A 12,013-nucleotide genomic window follows, 5' to 3' on the forward strand; every position below is an offset into this window, starting at 1 on the left:
TGTATTTTGTTTTGTTCGGTTGCTTTAGTTTTTTTTTAACCCCTCCTGGAGCCATCACCTTGTCGTGGTGGAGGGGTTTGTGTGTCCCAATGATCCTAGGAGCTGAGTTGTCTGGGGATTCACGCCCCTGGTAGGGTCACCAATGGCGAACAGGTCCTAGATGAGGGACCAGACAAAGCACGGCAAAAAAGAACCCGATGATGAATATTATAAATGGATTTAGGTTTCCCTTGCCTGGACACAGGTCACCGGGGCCCCCCTATGAAGCCACGCCTGGAGCTGGGGCTCGAAGGCGAGCGCCTGATGGCCAGGCCTGCAACCATGGCTGGCCAAGCGGAGATAAACGTCTGTAATCAGATTAAAATGTACAATCAAATTAGGGCCTCCTCTTTAAGTAGACTCCTTCCAATAAATGTCATACTCTGCCGTTAAGTAAATGTAGCAACCTCAACAAGGAAATACAGTGACACGAATGAAACTTGCTGGCGTGAGGAGATAAAGGCTCAAACTATGACGTTACACACTCCTGAGTTTTGGAACATCTAACTTGGCTGGAGTTTACCAAAGCATTTGTAAATGACCTAAATGTTTTAATTATTATTATTTTATGTTTGAAAATAACACTTTTTCTTCTCATTGCTTCCAGACATCAGAATCTGATCGCCCAGTCACAGTCAGGCACAGGCAAAACTGCTGCTTTTTCTCTGGCCATGCTCAGTCACGTGAACACTGCCAACAAGTGGACTCAGGTCAGCCATGTGACCTGCTGATATGTTCATACGTTGATGATGCTTGCCAACTCAGTCTTTTATTTATTTATTTCTCTCCCCCCCAGGCTCTTTGCATCGCCCCCACATACGAGCTTGCCCTGCAGATCGGTCAGGTGATGGAGCAGATGGGCAAACACTGCCCCGACGTCAAGCTGGCATACGGCATCAGAGGCAACAAAGGTAAGAAAGTTATCACAATCTCTACGTCTCAAATTGAAGAGTTGGCTGTGTCACTGTTTGCCCAGTGGAGCGAGGCAGGCAGTTGCAGGAACAGATCGTCGTGGGAACACCGGGCACCATCCTGGACTGGTGTATTAAGTTTAAAGTCATTCAGGCCAAAAAGATAACCATGTTTGTGCTGGATGAGGCCGACGTCATGATCGACACTCAGGGTCATCGTGACCAGAGCATCCGCATCCACAGGTCAGGAACATCCCAGACACGTACTGCAAATAGATGGTTCGATACATACACTATATTGTCACAAGTATTCACTCATCTGCCGTGACTTACATATGAATTTAAGTGATATCCCATTTTTAACCCAGAGGGTTTAATATGCATAAATGCAAATCAGTCATCTTTCGGTGAAATTCGCCATTTTCAACTCAAAATAGGACATTTATGTAAATCGTATTGAGCCGATAAGTTTTTCCTGGAAGAGGGGTTTCATTGACGTCATAGGCTGTTTTGTACTCCTTGAATGCTGGCAGCTAGAGCCATTCCACACATCCACCATCAACACACAGATGTAATTGTGAATATAACTCCGTGGCGGACTGGGGTTTCCGGCTGTGCACTCAAAGTCATAGGAGTTGACGAGACCAGATAAAAACTTCTGCCACTTCTGCTATTAATAGGTCCACGGTGCTTTTACTCCATTACAATGATCAAAATGTCACTCGCTACTTTTATTTATCAATTATTGCTTATTCATCAACTATTTCGTGTGCGAGACTACGACTTCGACATTGGGCGCTGTTTGCGTCATCCAATTTAAGCGCTAGTGACTTTTAAGTATCGTTCACCAATCAAACAACACAAAGTCACATGACCTCACACAACATCTTCCATTGGGCTTCCGGGACATAGCTATTCACACTAGATTAGCCTGCCCCGCTGATCGTCGCGCGTACGTGGCGCCCATGTTGGGAAGGTCATTACAATGAAAGCAACGGCGCGCTACTCTTGTTTACATTTAGATGAACAAAAACAACAGATTTCATGTATTGTAGTATTTGTCTGGCACTGTCTGCCCAAACGTGGCTATTTCAGCTCACTTATAACTTGAGAAAATACCGTGCAGTAAATTGCAGATGTTTTTTGGTAGTTTTGACTGTGCATACACACACACAGCATCATCAGAATTTGTACATTCACATTTTATTTTATTTTTTGTATGTTTTTGCTGTGGTTAAAAAATCAGAAGTTACTCACTATTTACTCAGTTCTTGAGTAATAATTTCACTGTGTACTTTTTACTCTTAAGTAATTTTTAGGAGGACTACTATTTACTTTTACTTGAGTCATATTATTGTCAAGTAACAGTACTCTTACTTGAGGATAATGTTTGGCTACTCTCCCTACCTCCCTACATCCTCTATTGCTACACTTATGTTTAAGGTGTGGTATTTGTTGCACTGGTCTTTTGTATTTTCGTGTTGAGGTGCTGCGGGTCGGGCCCCTGGTTGTGGTCCCAAGTGGAACCGCGAAGCACACGTAACATCGGCGACAACAGCTGATCAGCTAGTACATTTTGTATTAGGAAACGCGGCTACAATTATCTTATTAGTTTACGGATGTTATGGTTAACTGTATTAAGCAACGGAGCGCTGTTAAGGATTATGTCACAACTTCAAATTGAGAAATTGCCAATAAAAACAGAAAAATGTTGTACTTAATATTTTCCTGGAGGATTCATTTGGGATTAGCCTTTGAAGTTGGTAATAGTGAAAAATGAAGTGAAACAGACAATGATTTTAGTCAATTATTTTCCAGAATGAGGATGCTATTCATGTGGCACAACTTAAAGCAGGCATCAGGTGCAGGTGAAGATGGGCCTGGCTCAAGTTGGAGGCCAGAACAAAAAAGCAAAGAAATGCGGCAAATTTAATTTTAATCTTAAATTTGTACATCAACATGGACTTGAGTGATGTAAATATGTTTTTCTGCGTGAAGAATGTTTATTTATTTTTTTTAGCTTTATTGTACGCTTTAGAGTCTTCCAGATTGCTTAATTTATGTTCAAATCAAAAAATTATCTGCGAGGGCTCGAGGATCCCCCAGGCCCCCCTCCTAAAATGTTTTTTTTTTTTTTTTTTTTGTCACCTTTTGCATGCCTTTGGTGTTTGCATGTCTGAAGATGACATTGGCCCAGCATTTACAGCTACCACATCTTAAACTCTTGTGGGAAGGCTTTCAACAAGGTTTAGGAGTGAGTTTATGGGAATTTATGACCATTTTTCCCTGAGCATATTTGTGATGACACAATGATGTTGGACGAGATGGCCTGGCTCTCAGTCACCGCTCTAATCCATCCAAAAGTGTTCTATAATGTTGAGGTCAAGATTGTCCAGCCCAATCAAGTTAATTCACATCAAATTCTCTCATCTGTCTCTTTATGAACCTTGCTTTGTGTGATTTATTCCATTTTAAAATAGGGCTGTATCATGAGAAAATATGGAAAAAGCGAAGCACAGTGAGTATTTTATGGCTGTCCTGTAGTTCATTGTCCATTTGCTCAAACGTTATGATCGTCATCCCTGATTCGCAACACTTGGTTTATTAAAACAAATTGTGAAACAGAGCCTGATTTACTAAAATCCCAAATAGGCGCTAGATTACGTGTTCACAAACAGATTGCACACTGCTGGAAACTTCGATAAAATTGATAGAGACCAACATTTGAGGTTTTTACACCTAAGGTACCTCTGATGGTTTTCACAATGGAACATATTTGGGAGAGCACCGCAAGTGCAAAATTAAGTTTGGAGTGATCGAATTGGAAGTGTTGGTGGAAGTAAAACAATTACAGAGTTACCGAAAATGAATCAATCGCTCTGATAGTTTTGGGGAAGCCAGCAACCCCATAAAAGCCATGTTTTGTTTGATTTAACTTGTTACGAGTGCATGGCATTGTATGTATGTGCTCATCCTATATAACATTGTTTTTAAAACATACCTGAAGAACTGCTTGGCAAGAGGCCACTGCCAATTGTCACCGTGCACTGAAATAACCCAGACTCCTAGAAATCCAGTGTTGAAAGGATTTTTGTCAGGTGATCATTCAGAAGCTCTAAAAATATAAATTTTTGTTGGTGTTTCATTTTGCTTGTGCTTCTCTTGACACTGCTTTGCGTGCTGGTTTGCACCAGCCTTTTAGATGCTGTATTTTAAAGACGCAAACTCACCCAGCGCAATTCGTCTTAGGTTTGACAAATCATGTTGGCTACATTTTCAATTAACATCACAATAATTTAAAAAAAAAAAACAGCATTTAAAACTCCCCTGCTACACAGGAAAACTGTTACAACACAAAAGGCATAGATCCACCATTCTGCATGACCATGCAGCTGAACAGAACCGATTAAAATAAGTAAATAAATAAACCGAATTGCATGTGCTAAATTGATCAATTTGAATATACATCTGCCACAACCCGTTTGCTTTTGCAATAACATATTGTGTGGTAAGATAATTGAATATTGCCTGATATTCTCCATTCTTCAAAGAGAAATGCATTTATAAGAAAACGTTTAAATTTGCCTAATTTGCACAAAGTTGGTTTTCACGGGACAGCGGCAATGTATGTAAATATGGGATTTAGCACAAGTGATGGAAGTGCTTGAGTTAAACCTGGGAAAATATAATGCACCTAAAGTTATTGAAATTAAACTGGGGAACAAAAAAAAAAAATATTCTGTTGAGTTAGATTTTTATGCTGATTAAAACTAAAATTGGCATGCTGATTCCAAAATTGCAGTCAGTTTTTTTCTAGCACGTCAGGTTTTTTTCCCCACAGCTTACGTTCCAGATAAGCAAAATTCCACTGATTAGCTGTAGTAAGACTTGCCAGCTGATTACGATTGGACTCATCTACAGCTACGTGGCAACTTGTTTGTGCAGTCACAATTGAGACACTGCGGTGAGAGGTGTGTGCCACTGCCAATAGGTCAGTACTATCAATATCTGCAAACAGAAAGCTAGCATAGTAGGAATTAAGAGGATTTGTGCAATATCCATTGTAAAACATAATAGTGTTAAATAAACAATGCAGTCATGCCTGTTTCTTTTATATTTCATTGTATCTCAATATTTGAAAAGTTTTCTAAAGCAAGCACATATGTTAAGTACAGTATTTTTCATATTTTTTAAGAAAACTGGGATCTATATTTCAAAAACTTGACGTGATAGGGAGAAAACTGAGATCAGCTTTGGATTCCGCACCCAAAAATGAGATAAAAACAGATGTCAGACCTAACTCAACAGAAACGGTGTTCCCAAGTGTTATCCTTTTTTTCTGTCTCGTTATACTAATGCAGGCAGCTAACAAAAGACTGCCAGATGCTCCTCTTCTCTGCGACCTTTGAGGAGGAGGTATGGAGGTTTGCGGAGATGATAGTTCCCGAGGCCAACATCATTCGACTGCGGCGGGAGGAGGAGACTCTGGACACCATCAAGCAGTTTTATGTCCTCTGCAGGAGCAAGGAGGACAAGTTCAACATTCTGTGTGACCTCTATGGGAGTATGACTGTGGCACAGGCTATGATTTTCTGCCATGTATGTCCTAGTATTTGTGCAGTGTATTTGTGCATTTATTGCCCTTGATTATGAACTAGTAAAAACAGGATCACCACGTACAAACAAGACATTGAAAATTAGCTTTACACAAAAATAAAAAATATTCATATAAATATATATATTTAAGGTTGGGAAACAGTGTTTTAGTTTTTGTAGATGCATGGTGAACATTGGGAAATTATTTTGGATGATAGCTGGGATAGGCTCCAGCACTCACGCGACCCTTATTAGGATAAGCGGCTCTGAAAATGGATGGATGGACATTATTTTTTCTAAAAACATAATTTCTCCTCCGATAGACTCGTAAGATTGCATCATGGCTGTCTGCTAACCTGACCAAGGAGGGCCACAGTGTGGCGCTGCTGAGTGGGGAATTAACTGTGACGCAGAGAGCTAGCATCATTGAACGCTTTCGAGATGGCAAGGAGAAAGTACTTGTCACCACAAATGTTTGTTCCAGGGGTAAGAGACCACCAAAGTTTTGCACATTTTTAATAGAAAAAAATATTAGGGCTAGCATTTGATGGCTAATTTATATGGCAGACTTGAGTGCCATGAACTCTCCAAGGTTTAACACTATCCACTCAGGCTGAGCAAACCTATAAAGAGGAAAAGGAGAAACCTGATTGTGCTGGTAAATTGGAGACAGAATTAGCACTTAAAAAAAAAAAAAAAAAAAAAAAGCAAGGTAATGTGCAAGTTTAGTCCTTCGGATGGTGCTTTGAATGTAAACAGATTTGGTTTATTACAGTATCCTCCTCCACACTGGTCAAACATTGAAGAGTAGTGGGATTTAAAAGTAATATTTTTAACACAATAATGACCTACAACATCAAAAACAACAAAGGAGTTTGTCGGGGGCAAGAAGTGGAACCTTTTACTGACAGTGTTATTTCTTGAATCTATTTTAAGTCAATACTTGTTCCAGTATTTTAAATCACCTAAAAAATGTTGTTTTTTTACAAAAAAGGCTTTTTGTCCAAGTTGAATATCATATTCAGGAAGAGGTGAATGTGTCTCTTTTCCTTTGATGTACAACCACAATTCCAATGAAGTTGGGAAGTTGTGTTAAACATAAATAAAAACAGAGTACAACGATTTGCAAATCATGTTCGACCGATATTTAATTGAATACACTACAAAGACAAGATATTTAATGTTCAAACTGTTAAACTTGATTGTTTTGAGCAAATAATCATCAACTTAGAATTTTATGGCTGAAACACATTCCAAAAAAGCTGGTACAGGGTCATGTTTACCACTGTGTTACATCACTTTTTCTTGAAACAACATTCAATAAACGTTTGTGAACTGAGGAAACTAATTGTTGAAGCTTTGTAGGTGGAATTATTTCCCATTCTTGCTTGATGTACAGCTTCAGCTGTTCAACAGTCCCGGGTCTCCGTTGTCGTATTTTACGCTTCATAATGCGCCACACATTTTCAATGGGAGACTGGTCTGGACAGCAAGCAGGCCAGTCTAGTAACCACACTCTTTTATTACGAAGCCACGCTGTTGTAACACGTGCAAAATGTGGCTTGGCATTGTCTTGCTGAAATAAGCAGGGGTGTCCATGAAAAAGATGTTGCTTGGATGGCAGCATTTGTTTCTCCAAATCTGTTTGTACCTTTCAGCATTAATGGTGCCGTCACAGATGTGTAAGTTACCCATGCCATTGGAACTAACACAGCCCCATACCATCACAGATGCTGGCTTTTGAACTTTGCGTCCATAACAGTCCGGATGGTTCTTTTACTCTTTGGCCCGGAGAACACGACGTCCACAATTTCCAAAAACGATGTGAAATGTGGACTCGTCAGACCACAGAACACGTTTCCACTTTGTATCCGTCCATCTTAGATGAGCTCGGGCCCAGAGAAGCCGGCGGCGTTTCTGGGTGTTGTTGATAAATGGCTTTTGCATTGCATAGTAGAGTTTCAAGTTGCACCTACGGATGTCGCGCCAAACTGTATTTACTGACATTGGTTTGCTGAAGTGTTCCTGAGCCCATGTGGTGATATCCTTTACACATTGATGTCGGTTTTTGATGCAGTGCCGCCTGAGGGATCGAAGATGATGGGCATTCAATGTTGGTTTTCAGCCTTGCCGCTTACATGCAAGTGATTTCTCCAGATTCTCTGAACCTTTTGATGATATTATGGACCTTTAGATGATGAAATCCCTAAATTCCTTGCAATTGTACGTTGAGGAACATTGTCCTTAAACTGTTTGACTTTTTTTTCCACACACTTGTTCACAAAGAGGTAAACCTCTTCCTATCCTTGCTTGTGAATGACTGAGCAATTCAGGGAAGCTCCTTTTATACCTAATCATGGCACCTGCCTGTTCACCTCTGGGATGTTCCAAACAGGTGTTTGATGAGCATTCCTCAACTTTCTCAGTCTTTTTTGCCACCTGTCCCAGCTTTTTTTGGAACGCGTTGCAGCCATAAAATTCTAAGTTAATGGTTATTTGCTAAAAACAATAAAGTTTATCAGTTTGAACATTACATATCTTGTCGTTGTAGTGTATTCAATTACATATAGCTTGAACATGATTTGCAAACCATTGTATTCTGTTTTTATTAATGTTTAACACAACATCCCAACTTCATTGGAATTGGGGTTGTAAAATCCAAATTATTTCAGTCTACAGGAAAAAACAAAATAAAAAAATGGCCTTACTCACTGTTGCAATATTTCTGGTGGGGAGTGTTGATAGTAATAGTTGTCCACGCAGATGCCTGGCAGAGATGCTTCACAGCGTTAAAGAATTAAAAGCTATGAACATTGCAGTTAACATGTGGCTATTTATGAATAGTTTATACTCATTTTTTGGAAGCATAGAAATGTTTCCTAAGTAAAGTTTAAAAGAAGACATAAAACTGAAGTCGCCAGGCAGACATTTGCCGACAGCAACTAACACGTTTTAGCTGGCCAATCACACATTGAATTAAATACATTCTTTAAAAATACAAGACTTTTTATTAAGTGTTTAAAAAGTATGTCTGTGTTCTTTTGTCCTGAGGCATCGATGTTGAACAGGTATCTCTGGTGGTAAACTTTGACCTCCCTGTGGACATGGACGGCAATGCCGATAATGAGACGTACCTTCACCGCATTGGCCGTACAGGACGTTTTGGAAGGCGAGGCTTCGCTATCAACATGGTGGACAGCGAGCACGGAATGGATGTCATCAGACAAATTGAGATCCATTTCGGTACCTTTCTCCCCCACAACCAGTTTGAAGTTGTGAACATCAGAATGTTGACACTGTTTTTGTCTTTCTCGATCCCCCAGACAGGAAAATACCCAAACTTGACACACGGAATGTTGAAGAAATAGAAAAACAACTCAACTGAACTGTTGCTAAAACCCACACACTGTTCTCTCTTCCACAGGTTTATTGTTTACAGGGTGATGAGTATGCAGGTTTTGTTTGAAATGCACTTTTGAAGTAGTCTGAGAAGCAAACTGCTACGCCAGTTGATCAAACAGAGTGTGCCTAAATTTGTTCTTTTTTTGCAGTGTTTTGATTTACTTTGTTGTTTGAGTGTTTGCGTGGAAATTTAATATTGTAGTGTGTTGATAAATCTATTTTGATAAATATATCAAACATACTGTTGCCTTTAAACTATTCTGGTCCTTTCTGTCAAAACTGTGTTTCAACTGTTAGTTGATGAAGGTTTAGGTTCTGCATTGTCAGACCAAAGTTACTGTTATCATGAACAAAACGTCCTAGATTCATCTGAGCCACTTCCCAGCAAATTGAATGGCTACACAATGGAGATGTCACGGTAGCACCAGCCTTTATTTGCCTGACCCCTTCAGACAGAACTTGTTCTCACACAGCAATTACAACTATGTATGTGCATTCAGATAGTGAGACACGATTGCACATTGGTACCTTAACCACAGGATGAGTAGGGACAAAGCTAGATCAGATGGCCAGTGTGAAAAGGGGCTCAACGGCAGCATGAGCTGATATAAAATCTTAGACTATAGTTTACACCTAGCATAAAAAAACAAATTCACTGTCCCTCCAAAATAGAATATTGCCTGAGATCCAATTGAAATTGTTTTTAATGTAGAAATGTTGGACCTCTGGAAAGTACTGTATGTTCTGTCATATGCATTCATTACTTGGTCTAGTGTCTCAGCTTCCTCTTGGCACTACCCCATAAATTCTCTATGGGGTAAAGGTCTGGTGAGTTTGAGGGCCAATAAAGCAGAGTAATGCAATTATTGAACCAGCTTTTCGCAGTTGTGGCTTGTGCCACATCCTGCCTTTGTATGAAATAAACATCTCAGTAAAGCTTTTCAGTAGAAGGAAGCATAAAGTGCTCTGAAATATACTGGTAAACAGCTGCACCGACATTGGACACCCAATAATCATTAACTTAGAATTAAAAAAACAAAAAACGACAATGTGTAAAGGATATCACCACATGGGCTCAGGAACACTTCAGAAAACAAATGTCAGTAAATACAGTTCGGCGCTACATCCGTAAGTGCAACTTGAAACTTGAACTATGCAACGCAAAAGCCGTTTATCAACAATACCCAGAAACGCCGCGGCTTCTCTGGGCCCGAGCTCATCTATGATGGACTGATGGAAAGTGGAAAGGTGTTCTGTGGTCCGACGACTCCACATTTCAAATTGTTTTTGGAAATTGAGGACGTCGAGTCCTCCGGGCCAGAGAAAAAGAACCATCCGGACTGTTATGGAAGCAAAGTTCAAAAGCCAGCATCTGTGATGGTATGGGTAACTTACACATCTGTGAAGGCACCATTAATGCTGAAAGGTACATACAGGTTTTGGAGAAACATGCTGCCATCCAAGCTGCGTCTTTTTCATGGACACCCCCTGCTTATTTCAGCAAGACAATGCCAAACCACATTCTGCACGTGTTACAACAGCGTGGCTTTGTAGTAAAAGACTGCGGGTACTAGACTGGCTTGGCTGCAGTCCAGACCTGTCTCCCATTGAAAATGTGTGGTGCATTATGAAGCGTAAAATACGACAACGGAGACCCCGGACTGTTGAACAGCTGAAGCTGTACATCAAGCAAGAATGGGAAAGAATTCCACCTACAAAGCTTTAACAATTAGTTAACACATTTCCCAAACATTTATTGAATGTTGTTAAACGAAAAGGTGACTTAACACAGTGGTAAACATGACCCTGTCCCAGCTTTCATCCGCCTGGCCTGACTGAGGGAATGTACAGTATTTGAGATGACAACTTTTCAATTCGGCCTACAAAAAAGATTTCGTGAAAGTCTAGTTATTTTTATTTTATTTGACATTCATGCTGATTTAGGTTACCATTTACTCAATAGTTGAGTAGTATTTTCACTGAGTACTTACTCAAGTAATTATTTGGGAGACTACTTTTGCTTGAGTCATATTACTCTAAAGAAGCAGTACTCCTACTTGAGTATAGGATTTGGCTATGCTACCCACCTCTTATCCTGACTGGTTTTATACTTGGGAAGTGTTCACTGATTCACTCTATTTTTCATACTAGTTTGAAAAACAGGACTGCTAAATGCATACATTTAAGAACATCAGGATATTCTTCTAAAATATTTTACTAAATCATCACAGGGCTTGACCAAATCGCTTTTCAGCTACAAAAAAGTTATTTTCAGTGATCAGTTTTTTGCCATTGTCTCCCAATGAACGTCAAAGAAACCTGTTTCTCATTGAATGTGCGCGCCATTGTGGTGAATTCATGGTACAAGGGGAAAAAACAATAGCAGAAAATGTAACATTGAATGAAAAATAAAATAATTTAAACAATAAAATAACTGGGTTACAAAGGCTCATTCATCTTCCGTACCACTTATCCTCACTAGGGTCGCAGGCATGTTGGAGCCTATGCCAGCCCACTCTGGTACACCCTGAACTGGTCCCCAGCCAATCGCAGGGCACATAGAAACAAACAACCATCTGCACTCACATTCACACCGACGGGCAATTTAAAGAGGCTTCAATTAACCCACGCAGGGACGGGGAGACCATGCAAACTCCACACAGGCGAGGCCGGATTTGAACCCGGGTCCTCAGAACTGTGAGGCAGACATGCTAATCAGTCGTCACCATGACGCCCACAGGCTCATTGCCCGCTCCAATATAAATGCAACATTAGTCCTCTGTTTTACCTGGAAATTTTTATTGCATTGTGTGGCAAAAGTGGAAGGAACAAATTGGGGTCATTATGAATCTGAGAGGGACATGTCCCCCCCTCTCCCCATCCTCCAGTAACATTTGCACCCATGGGTATTAGTGGCTGGTATCAGCTGTTTTCACGAGTACCCAATACATTTAAATAAAGCCGGTATCAACCTCATACCGATACGTGGTAGCGGTATTCGCCCATCCCCACTGTATTGAATAAAAAACATCAAATAGAATGTAAAGGAATAAAATACTGCACCA

At 40.2% G+C, this 12,013-nt stretch overlaps 1 protein-coding gene across 3 annotated transcripts in view; it reads left to right on the plus strand.

Moving 5' to 3' along the window:
• The window catches only part of LOC133408034 (ATP-dependent RNA helicase DDX19B-like), a 51,538-nt gene extending 42,349 nt beyond the window's left edge, over nucleotides 1–9,189 (plus strand). For all 3 annotated transcript variants that reach the window (XM_061686512.1, XM_061686522.1, XM_061686531.1), the window contains exons 5-11: nucleotides 647–749; nucleotides 836–950; nucleotides 1,016–1,193; nucleotides 5,312–5,549; nucleotides 5,870–6,032; nucleotides 8,598–8,789; nucleotides 8,870–9,189. In XM_061686512.1, the coding sequence (XP_061542496.1) occupies nucleotides 647–749; nucleotides 836–950; nucleotides 1,016–1,193; nucleotides 5,312–5,549; nucleotides 5,870–6,032; nucleotides 8,598–8,789; nucleotides 8,870–8,931 (1,051 nt within the window). In that variant the 3' untranslated portion in view covers nucleotides 8,932–9,189. The remainder of the gene's footprint in view (nucleotides 1–646; nucleotides 750–835; nucleotides 951–1,015; nucleotides 1,194–5,311; nucleotides 5,550–5,869; nucleotides 6,033–8,597; nucleotides 8,790–8,869) is intronic.
• Nucleotides 9,190–12,013: the final 2,824 nt, after the last annotated feature.

The sequence above is a fragment of the Phycodurus eques genome, chromosome 1, assembly GCF_024500275.1.
Source record: "Phycodurus eques isolate BA_2022a chromosome 1, UOR_Pequ_1.1, whole genome shotgun sequence".
NCBI lineage: Eukaryota > Metazoa > Chordata > Actinopteri > Syngnathiformes > Syngnathidae > Phycodurus > Phycodurus eques.